The 19,259-nt window shown below is 32.9% G+C and overlaps 1 protein-coding gene across 1 annotated transcript; it reads left to right on the top strand.

The window, feature by feature from the left end:
• Positions 1 to 4,586: 4,586 nt before the first annotated feature.
• Positions 4,587 to 18,541, top strand: LOC115878469 (lambda-crystallin-like). The gene is made up of 5 exons (XM_030894986.1): positions 4,587 to 4,739; positions 10,708 to 10,895; positions 11,119 to 11,302; positions 14,891 to 15,073; positions 18,063 to 18,541. The coding sequence occupies exons 1-5, from the start codon at positions 4,696 to 4,698 to the stop codon at positions 18,436 to 18,438; spliced, it is 975 nt and encodes a 324-aa protein (XP_030750846.1). The 5' UTR covers positions 4,587 to 4,695; the 3' UTR covers positions 18,439 to 18,541.
• The last annotated feature ends 718 nt before the right edge of the window (positions 18,542 to 19,259 follow it).

The following is a 19,259-nucleotide window of genomic DNA, read 5'->3' as shown; positions in this document are numbered from 1 at the left end:
TGAAAATCTCTGCAGTGTTGTTCACCACATACGACACGGAGTATTGGAGCTAAACGATTATAGTTTTACAAATTGTAACTTTTGGGATCGTTGAAGGACTATTAGAGCTACAATTTAAAAATATTTTTATAAGATACAGAGTGTCCCAAATAAATAAAAAATATCAAAGTTGTATTTTTTTTAAATGGAATACCCTGTTTCTACGATTAAAATAAAGGTAAATTTGATTACGGTTTATTTCACTTAAACCTTACCGTTTTTGAAATATTTTCAATTTTGTGAAACTGCAGCAAAAATTTTAAGGCTTCATTTCTCCAAGGGTATCAAAGTTTTTAATACTAAATATTTACTGAAGTTTACTTATTGATCAGTTACTGTGTTGCAATAATAAAAATAGTACTACCTCATACAGAGTGTCTAAAAATTTATTTTAAATAATTTCTAGTTTTAAACGGCAATAACTTGTTTAATATAAATGGAACGCCCTGTATATTTTAGGAGAATCAGATACACAATTTAATTGTCTATCAAATTGTATTTTACCATTTTTACCTATCTCTTCAAGTTCAAAGTTCAGTCATTTAGACCTCATTTACCCATGGAAAATTGACATTTTAGATTGTTTTTATGTACAAGACGTACAGTCTAGTAATATTATCGTTTTCAGCAAAACGATAATATTACTAGCCCATTTGTATGTAAAAGAAAACCTATTTAAATCTTTATAAAAGAATATACCATTAATTAAGTATACCACCCATTATTTCCGCCCAAATACTAATTAATTACATACTTACTTGTGTTCGTTAATAAATTATTCTAAATAAATGTGGATTTGAATCAGAAAGCAATATATGTAATAATAAGTTATGAAAATTAACGTCTCTGTTGTTATAAATAAGCATTTGTCAAAAAATGAAATATCATTTTTAAGGTGTTACTTTTTACCACACTGTCTAATACACATACAAAATTCAGTTTTTTAGTATTTGGAGCAATTATTATTAACCAACGCAAACAGTCAATTAATGTAGTTTGAATACAGAAATCATAATATTAATTGGTTCTCTTTAACAAATATTTAAACGTTTTTTTTTTATTTTTTTTAATGAAATAAACGAACTATATCGACAATATTAGTATCTGTACTCTTTAAAAATTTGGTACATCTTTAAAAATAATCTAAAATGTCAGTATTCCATGGGTATATTGATAAATGAGTTCTAAATTACAAGAAAATGCATTTTCTACGGAAATTTGAAGAGATGGGTAAAAAATGGTGTAATACAATTTTATAGACAATTATATTGTGCATCTGATTCTCGTAAAATATACAGGGTGTTCCATTTAAATTAAACAAGTTATTGTAGTTTAGAGCTAGTAATTATTTAAAATAAATTTTTAGACACTCTGTATAAGGTAGTATAATATTTATTACTGCAACACAAAATTCAGTAAATAGAAATACTTCAGTACAATATTTGGTTTTAAAAACTTAAATACGCTTAGAGAAATGAAGCATTAAAATTATTACTGTATTTTGACAAAAACCTAAATATTTCAAAAACGGTAAGGTTTAAGTGTGATAAACCTTAATCAAATTTACCTTTATTTTAATCGTAGAAGAAGCATCTGAGTGTATATTCAACAAAACGATCTTTATTTACTTGACATTGACATAAATAACATCTATTCAATTATAATAACTCGTGAGAGAAATATAATAAAAAATTAATAAATGAACTAAAAACCTCAATGCAATTCAATTATTTTTTGCAATATTTTTCGTTATATTCGTTTAAGCGACGAAAGGTATGAGAGGATTTACTTTACAAACGAGATGAATATTTAATAAATAATTTCAGATGATAAAATATTCTTTTTCTATCACTATATAATAAAATTTATTTATTTATTTACAACTATAGGAGTATAAACAGATTATTATCCACTATAATACTTATTTATACAGGGTGAGTCTATGTGAGTTTTATAAGTGCAAATATTTTAGGTGTAGTATACTTCGACCCCAGAAACAAGTTTTTTTCGCAATTTTTTTTTGGAAATTTTTGAATTTTTTGAAAAAATGTTTGATTGGTATGGCACATTATTGTACTTAGGAGACCGAGTTCTTTCAAAACCTGAAATGCAGGTCCGTGTTTAAAAAAAAATAAGTTGGCGTCTGTATCTCATATATTATCAGCTGTATATAATGACACTAGCGAGGCAACGAAATACGAAGTATGTTTATATTTTTATATACAGTTCATACCAAATAAACTTTTAGTCACCTGATTAAGCTTGACCGGCACATCGTGGCCTACTATTACATATTTTTTTTTAATCAAAATATTTTAGGAAACAAAAAAAATTAATTATAAATATACACACACCGGAAAAGTCTAGGGATATTACAATTTTATCCAGCCATCGTCAGTAATTTAATTATTTGCATTTCTGATATAATAAAATTAAAATAAACAAATAGTTTACAGGACGTATTGGAAATAAAAATGCGAAATTTACCGAATTTTTCAAATTTACCTTGATTTTTATTGAACTTTTATTGATATTTATTAAACTCAAAAAAATACATACATTTTTTTTTTATTCTAAACTGTGAATTATAGAAAAAGATAAAACCGTTTTTACTTAATAAAGGGTATGGCCTCCTCTACTGTTCATTACAGCCCTACATCATCTCTCCATGCTCCTGATCAGGTTGTCTCTTCTTGAGGTACAGCCTGCCACGCTGCATTCACGGCCCGAACCAGATCCCTACGAGTTTCACGAGGCATACCCATTCACAAAATTCTTCTTTGGACCGTGTCCCATACGTGCTCGATGGGGTTGAGGTCAGGAGATTGTGCCGGCCAGGGTAAGATGTTTAATTGATGAGCATTGATAAACTCATTTACCACTCTGGCTGTATGAGGCCGTGCATTGTCATGCATGAGAGTGAAGTTTCTCCCAAAATCATTTGCATATGGTAACACGACAGGCTCAAGAATTAAATCACGATATGTGATTCTTATGTATTTTATTTTGAATTCTTTGTATTAATCTTTGTATCATTTATGCATGTATATTTGTTTTAAATATTTACAGGGCTGTGCGACACAAAAACATTTACTGTTTTTGTTTTTGTGTATCGGTTTTTTTTATAATCGCGACACAGTCCCATTTACTTAATTTTTTCTCTTTGTTTATTGTGTATATTAATGTTTAAAAAAAAAGTAAATAAACTATTTTGATTTGATTTGATTTGATTTGATTCCTGTTAGAAACCTTTCAAGAAAAACGAGATCGGTTTTTCGGCCTAACTGGACTCCTCCCCAGACCATAATTGTTCCACCTTGATAAGGGTGCACTTCCTGAACATGATCCAACCGAATAAGTTTTCCCGGTTCTCTTTATACCCTAAGCCTTCTCGAATCCGGATGAATTCCAAAGCGTGACTCATCCGTGAAGAGAACATTGGCCAATTGTTCATTCGACCACTGATGATCTTGAGCCCACAAATATCGTACCTCTCGATTTCCTCTCGTTAAGGGTTGAGCTCTCCAGGGGCGTCTGCTTCTTAAGTTGACCTCTCTTAATCTATTGCGAACAGTGTCAGGACTAACGGTTACATTATGTGTTTCCTGGAAAATTAAACTAAGCTCTGGTGTTTAATTGTAAAAAATGATCTTGCTGAGGGGTTGTAATGCGATCTCGCCCTGTGTGCCTTTCAGCAACATTACCACTTTCGCGGTACCTCTAGCTACGTCGAAAAAAAAAGAAGAATAATTTGAGTGTACTTACCATACTGCTCTAGTACTGCTTTGTACTTACCACACTCGCTAGTGTCCAACTTTGACTGAAATGCTCAATTACCTGCAACATCACAATAAAACTGCCTCCCCCAGAAATAATGCCGAAAGGTAGTTCCTTGGGGAGATACTCAAAGCGGTTTGTAGAGGTTTTTTAATCGGTAAGGTACCTCAACCACCCCGACAATACCATTTACGGTCTCTGGTTTGCAGATTTTTCCCCCACGAAAAAAAAAAGCTACGTCGATTTGGCGCATTCCAGCTTCGAGCATACCCATGGTTCTTAGCATTTCGTCTCTGTTAAGATGTCTACGCTCTATAATGTCGTTTAATACTAAACAGAGTTATTTGAATGAATTCTGGCCAGTTATCATAAAAACATAGCCAGTACAGGTTAAATTCGAACAATTTATGCTAGGTGCTTTTTATACATTTGACAAAAAATGCACAAACACTTCTGCAAATATCCCTAGTTTAGAAATAACTAGTGTGACTACTTCGTTTCAATCGAAGTAGAAAGAATCGGCCTACAAATATGTGGTTGTTTATTCAAAACATTTATTTTTAACTTTAATAAAATGATATCCCTAGATTTTTCCGGTGTGTGTATTTCCTAGCAGTATTTCAAATAGTACGCTGCACTGACTCGTATTAGCATTATTACGCTAATAATGACCCAGAGCAAATTTACGAAATAGTCAAACACTGATAAATTCTATTTACTCGTTTATTTATTTAAGTTAAAAATAACACAGATAGTACGCCACTGGTGTAAAAACAGAGCACCTAAGTTATTTAATCTCTGATATTCCGTGTTTAACAGTGGTAATGTACTATTCCGCGGCGCCTAGTTGAAACAAGAGGTCAGAATTGTTCGAAAAAGATGTCGTGTCCTGTACCAAACAGAAAAATTGGAATCATCGGCAGGTTGGTAATTTTTTTTATTTAAAATGATATTTTATACCTTACAGTAAACTTTGCCAGAACAAATCTAACTGTATTGAGACTATTCGTTTTTATATAATTACAAATTAATTTATGAATTTTTTAAATGTTTTTTATAACAAATTTTCTATAACATGGGTACATCTTTCTGAAAATTATTTTTCTACAAACGTTTTTTGTAATGCAAGTTTTCAGTGTCCCTGTATCATAAAATGTAATTTTATGACACAGGGACCGGTGCACAGGTGTTAAAAGTAATGTACTTTTAGCACTTTATTAAAAGTGGTTGAAATCTAGCATTGATGGGAACATAGAAAAACACAGAAAATTTCAAAGTTTCAATCTTTTTGCTTAAGACTTCGAACTTCAACATAATTCAAAAATACCTTTGTTGGTTAAAGTGGCGAATACAATCGCTTTTCGAACTCCCAGGAATGGTACAATTGGATTGTTAAGTGTTTATAACCATTCGGTGGCATTGAGGAAATGGATATCTTCCATTATACCCTTCCCGGCAAAATCTACGAAGTTGTAGCCTTCGAGGAACCCATACAAATCCAGGGTGGTAAAAAAGTAAAGCTTTTGGATACTGACAGCTCTCGGTTTCTTCCGTTCATTTTCAGCGCCCACCATGAAATTTTGACACAATTTCAGTTGCAAAAATGAGTTTTGATTGTTTTGGTTTTAACCCTTTCTTCGTTTCTTTGTATTTGTTAAAAATTCGATTTTGCCTCGATATAATGCATGGGAGAAAACCCGCGTTTCACTTCGCAGGAACAACTTTGAGTTAAACAGCTTACTTTCGGTAATGCCTAAATAATTTTATGCATAAAATTCCATACGTAATATAATAATAAATAATTTTATGCATAATATTCCATACACTGCCTAATATCAAATTGGTATTCTATAACCTAGGAGATGTATATAGTCTGTTCCGTCGCCGACCTGGACATAGGGAATCCGCTGTAAATTTTAAAAATTATGTATATATTTTTCCCATTTCATTTTGCAGAAAAATTTATTTTAAACTTTTTAAAGAACTCCGTAAACATGTAAAATTAAATGGGGAAAACTTATTCATCATTTTTAAAATGTATATGGGATTTCCTCGCGGACCTGGACATATCAGGTCCGCGATGCAACACACGGTATACTATATTTTATTTTATACAATGCTTGAGTTTAGAATTTTATATAATACCTAGGCATTCTATACAATGTCGGATTTCAAACTCCTGTAACATATAGCTAGTCAAATCTGAATTCATATGTGTTTGCTTTTTTTTCCTTTTGTGTATATTATTATTCAGATATCTTAAGTTAATATATACATGATCTGTTATAACAATCAACGTTTGTAATTGGAATAATTTAAATATTTAAATATCTAATAAAAATTTCCGTAACTTACTAAAATATAAATAAGATGACAAGCTTTTAATTTCATGAATTTTCCAAGAAATATATGTATAACAATCTGTATATCAGATAGGTACTTTGTTTTTGTTTTGCCAATGATTTGAAATTTAGTCTTAATTTACTCTTAATATATTTTACATTAATCAGTTTAGCGTCAAAATACACTTACAAAATTGTTATAATTAACGATCATTATTTATAGCTGTAAGATTAGTTAAACACTCAACTATTATCTCATAATAACAACAACAAAAATATCGAGCAAGTTCATTGATATATACAGGGTGTTTCAAAACAAATGCGACAAACTTCAGGGGGTGATTCCTTGTTCAAAATAAAGGGTAGTTTGCTTCATAAACGTTGGGTCAAAAGTCAACCATTAGGGAGATATCGCGGTACAAAGATGGCGGAAAAATACTGTTTTTATTTTTTATCTTGAAAACGAAAAGAGATAGACTAATGAAATTTTATGGAAGCATTACTGTTATGAAAGCACACTTTCTGGTAATTTTTTCACTTTTTTAAAATGAGTGGAAGGGGTTAAAATAAACTACCCCTATCATTCTTGTTAACGAAATTTAACGAAAAATCTTATCAAACACATGCAAAAAAATTAATTTGGATAGCTTAGTTTGTTTAGAAACTTTTTTATCTCTTTTGTTTTTTTGATAAAACTCACCGATTTGAAATTAAAAAATAAAATGTAAAGCATTATATGTCAGGACAAAAAACATTTTTAGATTAAGAATCTAGTGATAATAACGATAATAATAATAATCTAGATAATAACGTATTGCAGTTTCACATAAAATAATATTAGAAACATCCTAAAAAGTGACAGCGGCCGACTAGATTTTTTCCTAAAAAAATTACAGCAGCCCACTAGATTCTTTATCTGAAAATGTTTTTTGTCCTGACATGTAATGCTTTACATTTTATTTTTTAATTTCAAATCGGTGAGTTTTATCAAAAAAACACAAGAGATAAAAAAGTTTCTAAACAAACTAAGCTATCCAAATTAATTTTTTTACATGTGTTTGATAAGATTTTTCTTTAAATTTCGTTAACAAGAATTATAGGGGTAGTTTATTTCAACCCCTTCCCCTCATTTAAAAAAAAAGTGAAAAAATTACCAGAAAGTGTGTTTTCATAATAGTAATGCTTGCATAAAATTTCATTAGTCTATCTCTTTTCGTTTTCAAGATAAAAAATAAAAACATTATTTTTCCGCCATATTTGTACCGCCATATCTCCCCAATGGTTGGCTTTTGACCCAACGTTTATAAAGCAAACTACCCTTTATTTTGGACAAGGAATCACTCCCTGAAGTTTTTCGCATTTGTTTTGAAACACCCTGTATATTGTGTGGAAAAGTTCGTCATTAAAACAAATATTGTGTATCAATTTATTTTTTATGTAGAAAGCCACTACGCTAGGTATCTTAAAAATACGATTTGGGCATCTTTTAACCGGCCAGGACAAGACACGAAAAACATTAGACGATCAAAACTATTTTTCCAAGACTCCTTGATTAAAAATGAGTGTTTTTAATACAGCCATGACACTTAAAGCGAAAATGTCAAAAGTTGACAAAGTTTTAGTAATTTCCTGTGAAACAGGAAGTGACCAAAAACAATTGAATACGTCAATCAATCCTAATTTATGTGATATACTAACATACCAAATGTCAGTTTTTTATCTAAAAAAAATAAAAAAGTTACAGAGGTGAGCCACTTTTGAAACGCACCTGGTATAATAGAGGATATTATTTAGTTTTTGTTGACTTCTTTGACTCTCTTTTGTATATTTTTGGTTAGCGTTTGCTAGGTATTTGGGTATTGCTTTTTAATAATACAATTCAATTTAACTTAATCTTTAATAGTTTTCCAACGTTTTGATCACATTTTGATATCTTCTATTATCCCTTTTTCTCTATCGCCTCCTTGGATCAATTCCTATTGTGAGGACTTGTGATGACTCTCCTCACTCGAGTTGATGACTCGCCAACTCGATATCCTTACATTGGAGCCTGGATGAGCCTCAGCAGATAGGTGGTGTCTTTCCCCTTGGTCCTCGGCAGAATGACCGTGATGGTCGCCTTTTTTAGGAAGTTTTCTCCCTTCACTACAACCAGTCCTGACCCCTGCCAATTCTTAGGTGTTTAGGTGCCGTTTAACTACAAGCTTAGGTGCCGTTTAACCGGGTTGGCTGCACCAACCAATCTGCAGATTGTTGAGATACACAATCTATGAGGGAAAATGTGTATCCCCGCAAAATTCAGCTAACTCACATTTTGTGGATCCTTGCGTTGCAATTCGTTCACTGATGAAAAAGATAGACTTGAACTAAAGTCGTCATCGTTCTTGAAAAAAAAAATTAGTGGCAAGAGAATTTATTTTAGCCTAAAAGAAAATATTTTGCCTGAAGAAAAACTCTCTTAACTCAAGAAAACTGGTTCTCTTGAAAAATTCGAAAATTTCTCTTGAATCTATTTTCATTCAACCAAGTGCAAGTTACTTTGTTTTAAGATAATAAGAAAAATACGCTAGGGAGTACTTCATTCAAGAAACATGGTCATTTTTCCAATAGCTAAATACTCTTTTGATGAAAAATAACAACACGCAAAGACGATGACGAAGGAGGGTATATACAATCAGTCGGCAGTCCGATCAGTCGTACATCATAGCACGTACGGGTTTTGTTGCTTGGCATTTTCCACTTGGAATTTTGCATAATTTGCTTTTTAAACGCATCTCGTATAACAAATTAGTGATCGTTATTCACATGCATTTGTCATTTTTTATGGACAAATTTTAGGATATATGGATTCTTTAAAGGAGTTTCTGAAAAAATGGAAATTAGAGCATTTATTTTGTTATATTTGAAGGTAAGAGACATTTACCTAATGCACCTGTTTAGATAATGCATTCATGACTATAAGTAGAATAAGATATAGGTACCGATTTTTTAATGCAAATAATAACAAAAATTTTAGAATTTCAAGTCGTCGTATTAAAAAATTCAAAATGTGACCAAACCTTATAATTTTAATAATTTATTTGCTTTACTTTGATTAATCGTGATGTAACATTTTTTGGAAATTTGTAGAGTGATGAACCACCCCAAAAAATACAAAGAGGTGAAGAAGCAGAAATAACTACTATCGAGGAAAATAATATCACTTTACTTACTACAGACCAGGAAAACCTAAATTTATCAGAAAATAATATAGCTCGTAATATGCCTGTATATGATGTATAGACTTCTCTTAGATCAAAATAAATTTTAGTTGAGTCAGTAGTATTCGCTATTGGTTTAAGAAAAGTGTCTCTTTAATCAAGAAATGTCCAAGATTTTTTGCATGAATCAAAGAGACTATTGTTCTTGTATTAAGAACTTCTTTGCATATTCGTTTTGGGTCAAGAGTGAAATACTTTGGACAGATAGATTCTTCTTTTCTCTAAAGTAATTTTTTAAAACTTATGAAAAGATAGTTAATGCTTTGGGCAAAGAAACGTCGCTCTTGGCCCTATTGAAAAGCGCCAATCTTTTGGGTCAAAGTCATATTCATTTCGCCTGCGAAATCCTTTTTTTCAGTGCGGTGTTAGGTGTTGATGACCACCGGTGTTTCAGTCGGTGTACTGGTGTCAACACCGACACCGGTGTTTATCTCAACACCGGTATTCATTTCAGCACCGGTTTTTATCTCTACACCGGTGTTCATCTATAACACCGGTGTTTAGCTCAACACTGGTGTTCATTTCAGCCCGGTGTTTATCTCGACACCGGTGTTCATCTACAACACCGGTGTTTATCTTGACACCGGTGTTTATCCCAACACCGGTGTTTATCTTGACACCGGTGTTTATCTCAACACCGATGTTTATTTCAGTCGATGTCGATAGTGCCGTTTGTTTTTTATTTTACAGCTATGAATTTTTGTTTCTTTATGTTTTGTTTTGTTTTCTATTTGTTTTTGATTAAACAATTTTTTACTTTATAGTAGTTTATCTGATGCTTCCACTTTATTTTAGTAATTAGTCTGGCAAAAAAATATATTTAAATTTGAAAGCTTTAAATTAGAATCGGTGCGAAATTAATAAACGATAAAAATAAGCACCAATACGACATATTATTATCAGGTTTATTTTGAATTTATTAATTAAAAATGATAAATCTAAACATTATTTCTTCTTTAACCCGTTTACCAAACACCGGTGTCGATATCAAAACCGGAATCAAGATGGACACCGCGGTGTCCAGACCAACATCGGTGTCGAGATGAACACCGGTGTCGTAGTCAAAACCGGTATCGAGATGAACACCGGCGTCCAGACCAACACCGGTGTCGGTATCAAAACCGGTGTCAGCCCAACACCGATGTTAAAACGGTGTACCTGTGTTTGGAACAGGCCTAAAATGGACTCTTAACTGTTGCCCTTAATTTTATAGTTTAATTGTTTCTTTAACCATTAGTTTATATCTATATAGTTTTTTTTTTAATTTTATTATATTATTGTATTTTTAGTGGTCTTATTGGAAGATCATGGGCCATGCTTTTCGCGTCAGTGGGATATAAAGTCTACATATACGATATCCTACCTCAACAGATTGAAACGGCATTAATCGATGTGGAGAATCAATTGAATCAGCTGGAAAAGACAGGTTTACTCAGAGGAAAACTTACAGCAGCTCAGCAATTTAACTGCATTAAAGGTAACAACACTTAACAAAGATATAAAATAAATTATCGGAACAGAAAGGCACTATAGTTCTTAGCATTGTGTAACATTCTTATTCTTCATATACGGTGTGTTTTAAATAATGACCCTTATTGGTATTTGATAAGCATTAGAAATGCGACTGTCAACTAAAACTGACAACTAAAAAAAATACCAATGAGATTTCTAACTTTGTACGTAACAAATGTTATTTTTAGGCTCGACAAATCTGAAAGAGGCCATAAAAGATGCCCTCCTCGTTCAAGAATGTGTTCCTGAGAACCTAGAACTTAAAAGGAAGGTATGGAAAGGCGTAGATGACATTGCCAGTCCTGGTACAATTTTCTCCAGCTCGACGTCTACATTCCTACCATCAGCTTTTAGCGACCATTTACAACATAAGTAAGTAATGGTCTTATTTTCGAAATTCATCTGTCGAAGACATCTTAGAAATGACAGAAACTACAATTTGCATTTGAATTAAAATGACAGACACAATTGCCACTGACTAGGATCCTCCTGTTGGACAGACTATAGCATTTTCTAAATTTTATCGAGGACATGGTTTAAAAACCTTAATCAGCTAAGTCACAGATTGTGGCTATGTTTTAAAGCTAATAATTTCTAAACTCTTAGTAATGGTGATACTGCCACATTTATTTTCTTTTTTATTTTGTTTTTAAACAAAATGTTTGTTTACTTTGCCTGTACCAATCAATGAAAGACTTTTAAATATAAATTAATACCTACTTAATAGATGCCACTAAAACCTAGAGAACACACTTCAAATGCATTTGATTAAAACGATGTAAACACTACAAAAACGATCTAGAGTAAATAATAAGCAAGACAAGAAAATTTTGTTAATAATAAGATTAATTATGAAGCTAATTGAACTTCAGCATATTTAGAAATACAAGTATGTAATGAAATATATTGAATATACCAGAAAAAGTGGGTAAGATACTACAAAATTAAATCGGAAATCTCAATAACCTCAATAAATCGCCACTATGCGTTTCTTGTAACATATTTTTTTTATCACGACATGGAATGTTGTTTTCCAAGTACAATTTTCATATTTTATTAAATAACTAGTTTGTTTATTTAGCTTTGGCTTAGGGATACGTAAATATATTGATGGTTGTAAGAAGTCTAAATATAGGGCGCACTTTAAAATTTATTGAAGTGAAATGAAATTAATATTGATGAAAAATTGCGGAATACATACCTGCATATCGTCCTATTGCTGCCAAAAGTCAACAACAAACATTTTTCCGAACCTGAAAATTCAATCACTAACTGTATTTGTGTCAAGGGACAAACAATCGAACAAGTGACCTCAATAAAGTATTTAGGAGCTAACATCAATAGTCAGAGCGACCCGAAAAGAGAAATATTTTCAAGAATTGAGCAAACGGGAAAAATCTTCGTGAGAATGAAATCATTTTTTACAAGAAGATACCTCAGTGCGGATCTCAGAACTCGAATGGCCAGATGCTACGTCTTCTCTGTGTTACTCTATGGATGTGAGAGCTGGACACTGGATTCACAGACCGAGAAGAGAATAGAAGCCTTCGAAATGTATATATACAGACGGATGCTGCGAATCTCATGGGTACAAAGGATCACCAACCATGAAGAACTCCAGCGCATGCAGAAACAAAAAGAGATACTGAACACCATCCAGGAAAGAAAAATGCAATACCTGGGTCATGTGATGATAGGTGGTAGATACGAAATGCTGCGCCTCATAATAGAGGGCAAAGTGCAAGGGAAAAGATCAGTAGGAAGACGCCAGAACTCATGGCTAAAAAATTTGAGGAGATGGTTTGGACGCTCGTCTGCGGAAATCTTCCGGGCTGCAGTTTCCAGAGCCACAATTGCCATTTGGATCGCCAACCTTCGGCAGGAGAGGGCGTGATAAGAAGAAGAAGAAGAACTGTATTTTGAAGCGGAGAATCGATTGAAAAAGTCATTAACTACGATTTCTGGCTATTTATGTTGTATTTTAATACCGAATAGTTACTAACTATAACATTTTTATGCAATGCAATTCATCTTTAGACGCGTTGTTCTCGGAAGTAATAAAAAGTAAGTTAGTGACTTTTGGCAGCAATGGGACGATATATTCTATATCAATTAAACATTTAGTTACGTAATCGAGGGCGTGATTTTTAAATTCATTGTTGCCAACCATGGAGATTTTTGGCGCCGGCGCACAGTGAGGCAGAAGTTCCCAATAGTTGCAGAAAATCAAAATATCGGAAGTATTTTTTTTTAATTATAATTTCACTCGTATCAGTTCCCAATAGTCCATATTTATAGAATCGTAAAGATTTTTGAATAAAAACGGGCCCATTATTAATCCCTGATAAGAAATGTTCGAGCTTATAAGATTATTAGCTGAAGCTAAAATATTTTGATTAAATTTTGATTAAATAAAATCAGTGCGTTTAATGTTGGTGATAAGTTAGCTAAAAACTCTGAAAAAGGAAAATGTACTCTGAAAAAGGAAAATGTTTTCAAATGTTTTCCCTCATTGTAATTCTAGTTTTGAGTTCCCTGGTACCATAAAAAAATCAATAAAAACCTTGATGTAATCAAGAACTGCTTCATCTAAAATCACATTTTAGGTAAGCTAATACAAAATGCTCCAAATTGCTCCAAAAATATGATGTAGGTTACAATTATTAGCCTTTTTTCTTCATAACTCTGAAGTTTCATGACCAACATTAACCTACAAATACCCATTTGGTTGCCTAACTCTCCCGAAGACCATGATTTAGTTTCCCAAAATAAATTACGTATGACAATATGTAAAATATTGTTGTTGGTTGTTTTTAATTAGTTTTAGAAAGGAAACTGGTAATATATTTTCTCTAATTCAATTTAATTTTCGTTATACAAGGTATTCAAATTTATAAATAAATTTTTAATGTGTAATTTTAACTAGATTTTCCCAGTTAATGCTAAGTTTTTTATTCGTTTTGTGCTTATATGACATAAAATTTAATATTATTAGAAACTTCATTAATTTTGAATATTTATTGTTAATATAAACTACAAAGACGTGTCAATGTGTCTATGATGCATCATCATTCAGTCAAAAACTTTTATCGACAATGTCATGCACCTTCTACTAATTTTCTCGGATATAGTAAGAGATCACCAAGACTTCTCCTGTCAAGTAAAATAGAAGAATAAAATAGAAGGCATCCTGAGGCTCTAAAACTTATTATAGATTAAATTATTTTTTTTATCCATTTGCTAAATCCATCTTAAAGATATTATCCATCTTATCTAGAAGCTTTAAGATATTTTTAGTTTCTTTTTCTTGCGTATTAAGTTCTTGTAACTAAGTTCTAATTATAATCTAAGTATAATATTTTTATCACAGGTAATTACAGATATTTTTAAATTATAGTATATTTAAAAATATAATTAAAGTTAAATGGTTGTAAGTGAACAATTATTTACATCTAATGCGAAAGGAGCGTTCAGTCTTTTAGTTGTTTTGGTGTTACTTTGTTACTTTCATTAATAGCTACATAAAATATAGGTACAGATGTATTTAGTTTCTTTTTTTTTCTCATGGATATGAATATAAATATATTTTTTAAGTTGAATTTAAGTAATACTTATTGGTAACTAGTTCAGAAAAATGGATTAATTATATTAAAAACGAAATGATAATTCTATTGCAAGGGGCTGAAAATAAAACCCTGTATATTTATTTATGTGTTTACACAAACTTTTTTTGATTTTTTAAACTTTACAAAGAATAAACTTGAATAAATTTTAAAAATAAAAAAAAAAATATTTTAAAAAATTTTTGGAAGCCACCGTTTTTTTTTGTATTTTGCAGCCCTTTTAGTGCCATGACCATAGAGTATGGTATAATTTTCCACTAGTTTTATTATGGTTTTGATTAATAACAAGGTATAAACATTAAAACCAATTACAAATAATTAAAATATTTATTTCCAGAGAAAATATTATCGTTTCTCATCCAGTCAATCCACCCTACTATGTACCTTTGGTTGAAGTAGTTCCTGCTCCATGGACCAAACCGGAAGTAGCAAAGAAAACCAGGGCGATCATGGAAGAAATCGGACAAACCCCAGTGTCCTTTTCAAGAGAAATTCCCGGGTTTGCTGTGAATAGAATACAGTAAGATTAACAGATTAACAGTTTTGTCGCAGTTGACACTTGTGTCTAGCCCTAGCAGGCAACTGTTAAGCCCGATCAATCACGTTAGAGTTTTTGATAAACACAAATGAATTCTTCTTCTTAAAGTGCCTTCTCCATTCAGTGAAGATCGGCAACAACCATGGCAAATTCCTCTCTATTTTTCGCTCTTCTCAGCAAAGTATGTGAGTCCAGGCCTGTCCAATATCTGATGTTCTTCAGCCAGGAGCATTGCCGTCGTCCGGGTCCGCGCTTTCCCTCAGTTTTACCCTCGATGATGAGCTGAAGGAATTCATACTTGCTATGTCTCATGATATGGCCCAAATAGGCTGCTTTCCTCTCTTTTTTTATTATGTCGAGGAGTCTCGGTCCTTGTTCATTTGGTTTAGAACTCGTTCATTCGAGACACGGTCAGTCCATGGTATTCTCAGCATTCTGCGATATACCCACATCTCAAATGCTTCCAACTTATTCATTGCGCTTACTTTGAGTGTCCACGACTCAACCCCGTAGAGAAGTGTGGAAAGTACGTAGCACTTGACGAAGTTGTCTTTTATATGGATGTTGAGACGTTTATCGCACAGTAGGTTCCGCAATTTTAGGAAGTTTGATCTAGCCATCTCAATTCGAGCTCTGATCTCAATGTCTGGGTTTAGGTCTTCACTAATCCAACTGCCCAAATATCTAAACTTTGAGACTCTTGCTATTGGTGTCCCACCTACGACTACCTCCGTTGCCTGTCTTGCATCTCTATTTATCACCATGACTTTTGTTTTGTTTGTATTTATCCTGAGACCCATTGAGTCGCCCACCGAGGACAGTCTATCAAGAAGTCTTTGCAGGCCCTCAGTGGTGTCTGCAATAACGACGGTATCATCAGCATATCTCATGTTGTTAATCAGCCTGCCATTCACTTTTATGCCGTCTTCTGATCCCTCAAGCGCATTTCGAAATATTAGTTCGGAGTACATATTGAAGAGCATAGGGCTCAATACGCATCCTTGCCTAACTCCACGCTTGATAGGTATTGCTGTTGTTTCAGTGTCCTGTAGTTTTACTGTCGCTACTTGTTGTTCGTATAGCTTTTGGATAATTTTCAGGTCTTGGGTATCCAGGCCTCTTCTTTCAAGGATGCTCAGCAATTCCCTGTGGTTGACGCAGTCGAATGCCTTCGTGTAGTCTATGAAGCATAGGTGTACCTCCTTTCGTTGATCTCTGCACTTCTGCAAAAGCACCGATAGCGCAAACAGGGCTTCTCTCGTCCCCAGTCCCTCGCGAAATCCCATTTGCTGTTCACTTATGTCTAGCTCACATTTTCTTCGGATTCGATTATGCAGAACCTTTAAAAACAGCTTTAGGACTTGACTCATCAGACTTATTAAACGAAACTCATCACATCTTTTTGCACCAGTTTTTTTAGGAATAGGTATAAATGTCGACCTTAGCCAGTCCTGCGGTATGTTTCCGGTATTGTATACAGAATTGAAGAGGTTTACCAATAACTTTAAATTGTCTCCGTTTATTAGTTTTATCAATTCTGGGTAGATGTTGTCCAAATGAATTAACACACTCCAAATAACCACGCTAACCAACCTGATTGGTCAAGCTTCATAGTTGACTGCTAGGACTAGACACTTCTGCAGTTGATCGGTCGACCCAATCAATACCTCTGTCAGTACTTAAAGTTCTAGAGAAAGGTGTACATCACGCGTTCAGCTTCACGATTTAATTACGTCTCGTGATACTTAATTTGTTTATTTATTAACGAGTCGTTGTCATTTTCCCTATAGCTTGAATTTTTTTAAGTGCAAGCTAGAAACACTTGCATTTTTGGTAAAAATAAATGGAATTGAGTGGGTGTTCGATAGTGGTCGCGCTATTAGAACTCTGAATTCAAAAATCGATATCTCGGAATCTATTAGAAATAATAGATTGTAGTTTTTTCAAGAACTTTGTTAATATTTCTGCTGTATTTTCTTTGTAGACAGTATGTGAAAATCTTTGTCAATAAAAAAATTACTCGATTGCTGAAAATTGATATGCTCTAAAAGTAAATGGATGGATTGTTTACAATTTTTGAATGGAAAAAACAACCTTATCGAATTTTTCTTATGTAAACATATTGTAAAATATCCAATCTTGAAAATAAAAAAAGTTTCAATATCTAAAGTGGTTCTTGAGTTATGGCATGTTATGTGTTAAAAAGTTGAGTTTTTAGATTATCGCGATTACTAACGTTTTCTCGTTATAAAAAAATGACACCTTAACGGTATCCTTATAATTCCATTTCAGATGCTCAGAAACATGTCTAATGATTTTATCTAGTTATCTCTTGAAAAACAAGTCTTTTAAAAATAAGCGGTTTGCGATCGTGATTTTACTTTACTTGATAGGGAAAGGCGTATCGGCAACGCCGCAACAGCACACCGTCGCGCGTCGCTTCGACCCAAAAATAACAGTTGCCAGCACGGTATCATCGTTAACATAGGGTGCAAATCATGTGCAAATGATTGAAATTAACAATATATTGATGATAATAATTGGCACTCGAATTATTAATTATAATTGGTATAAAATCAACTTTATATTTAAAGAAACACAGTAACGAAGTACCTTGTAGCTTCCGATTACATAAAAAGTTTGATATTTATAGATTATTGGCCAAAAATCATGCATAATAAAAGGACAGATTTATAAAATATGGTTGAGGTACTCCAAAAATAGTAAATAGTAAACAAAAATTGTGAATAAATAATATTACAGTGTTATGTCTAGATTTATTTCCAAATATTATTAAGTTATGATATTCTTGAGAATATTCGCATTAAATCGACTAAGTTTACCTTACTAAGGTAAACTACTTACTAAGTTTACCTTACTATTTTTTAACGTTACTACTCTTACAGTGGAAAGAGTAGTAGCGTCTAAGTACAGTCTCCAAATGGAAAATCTGATATGACCTCTTTTTCAGATACGCGATCCTCAACGAGACTTGGAATTTGGTAAACGACGGCGTCCTTGACGTCAAAGACATCGACAAAGTCATGTCTGACGGTCTGGGAATGAGATACGCGTTCCTAGGCATTCTGGAAACGACGCACTTGAACGCCGAGGGCTTTGTGGAGTACTGCGAGAAATATTCGAAAACAATTTACGCAGTGAGCCAGGACTTCAAAGAGACGCCAAAATTTGAGGGAGATCAGGTGCCTGTAGTAGCGAAGCAGTTAGAGGCACAGATTCCGCTGAATAAGCTGCAAGCCAGGAGGGATTGGAGGGATCAGTGTTTGGTGAAGCTTAGTCAGTTGAAAAAGGAAATGGAGGATGAATGGAAAAAATTAAATCAGTAGATTTATTCTGACTTAAACGAATTTTAAATCAAAATATTTTTTTTGTTAATTGTTAATGTTGAATATATAAATATAATGTATGATTAAATGTATTTGTTACACATTCTGATTGGTTTCTTAATAGCGATAGAATAATAATTATCCCGGATACAAAGATAATTAAAATTTATAATAAGTGTAATATATTTTTCCCATATTTTTTGTTATAAAATATTGGATTAGAAATTCCAAATAGAAATCATGATGTCATCCTGAAATTTTCCTAAACACTTGGTTAGCCTGTAGGATATATCAACGCATTTTATTCCTTAAAAAGTGCTTTTGGAAGTTAATAACGTTTTATCTAATTTGATACATACAAGGCATATCTTATTTGATACATATAAGGCAGTAGGATCCTTCACCAGTCACTTATAAGTCTGAGGTAGATCCTCGATTTTGGACCTATAATCCTCAGATTTCATTACTACCGTAGCATTCCCCTTGTCTGCCGGTAAGACCAGAATGTCCTTGTCAGCATTCAGCGATTTTAGAGCCTGGTGTTCTTCCCTAGATAGATTACTTTTTGGAGCCTTAGCAGTTCTCAATATGTTGGCTGTTTCAAACCGGATTTCGTCAGCCAGACGGGCCGCATGCTGTTCTAGAGTGCATAGTAAAATATATATCAAAGAGCTAGACGTCTTAAAATACTTCCCATATAACACAACACAATCCTATAGATATCTTGAGGATATCCACCAAGGATATAGTAAATATCTTAGGGATATCCAAAAACCAGAGGAGGATATTTTATGGGATATCCAGATGGGACAAAAAAGTCA

The sequence above is a fragment of the Sitophilus oryzae genome, unplaced genomic scaffold (genome assembly GCF_002938485.1).
Source record: "Sitophilus oryzae breed Bouriz unplaced genomic scaffold, Soryzae_2.0 scaffold_1512_pilon_pilon, whole genome shotgun sequence".
Lineage (NCBI taxonomy): Eukaryota > Metazoa > Arthropoda > Insecta > Coleoptera > Curculionidae > Sitophilus > Sitophilus oryzae.
Note: the sequence above shows the minus strand (reverse complement) of the source record. Positions and strands in the feature narration are given on the sequence as shown.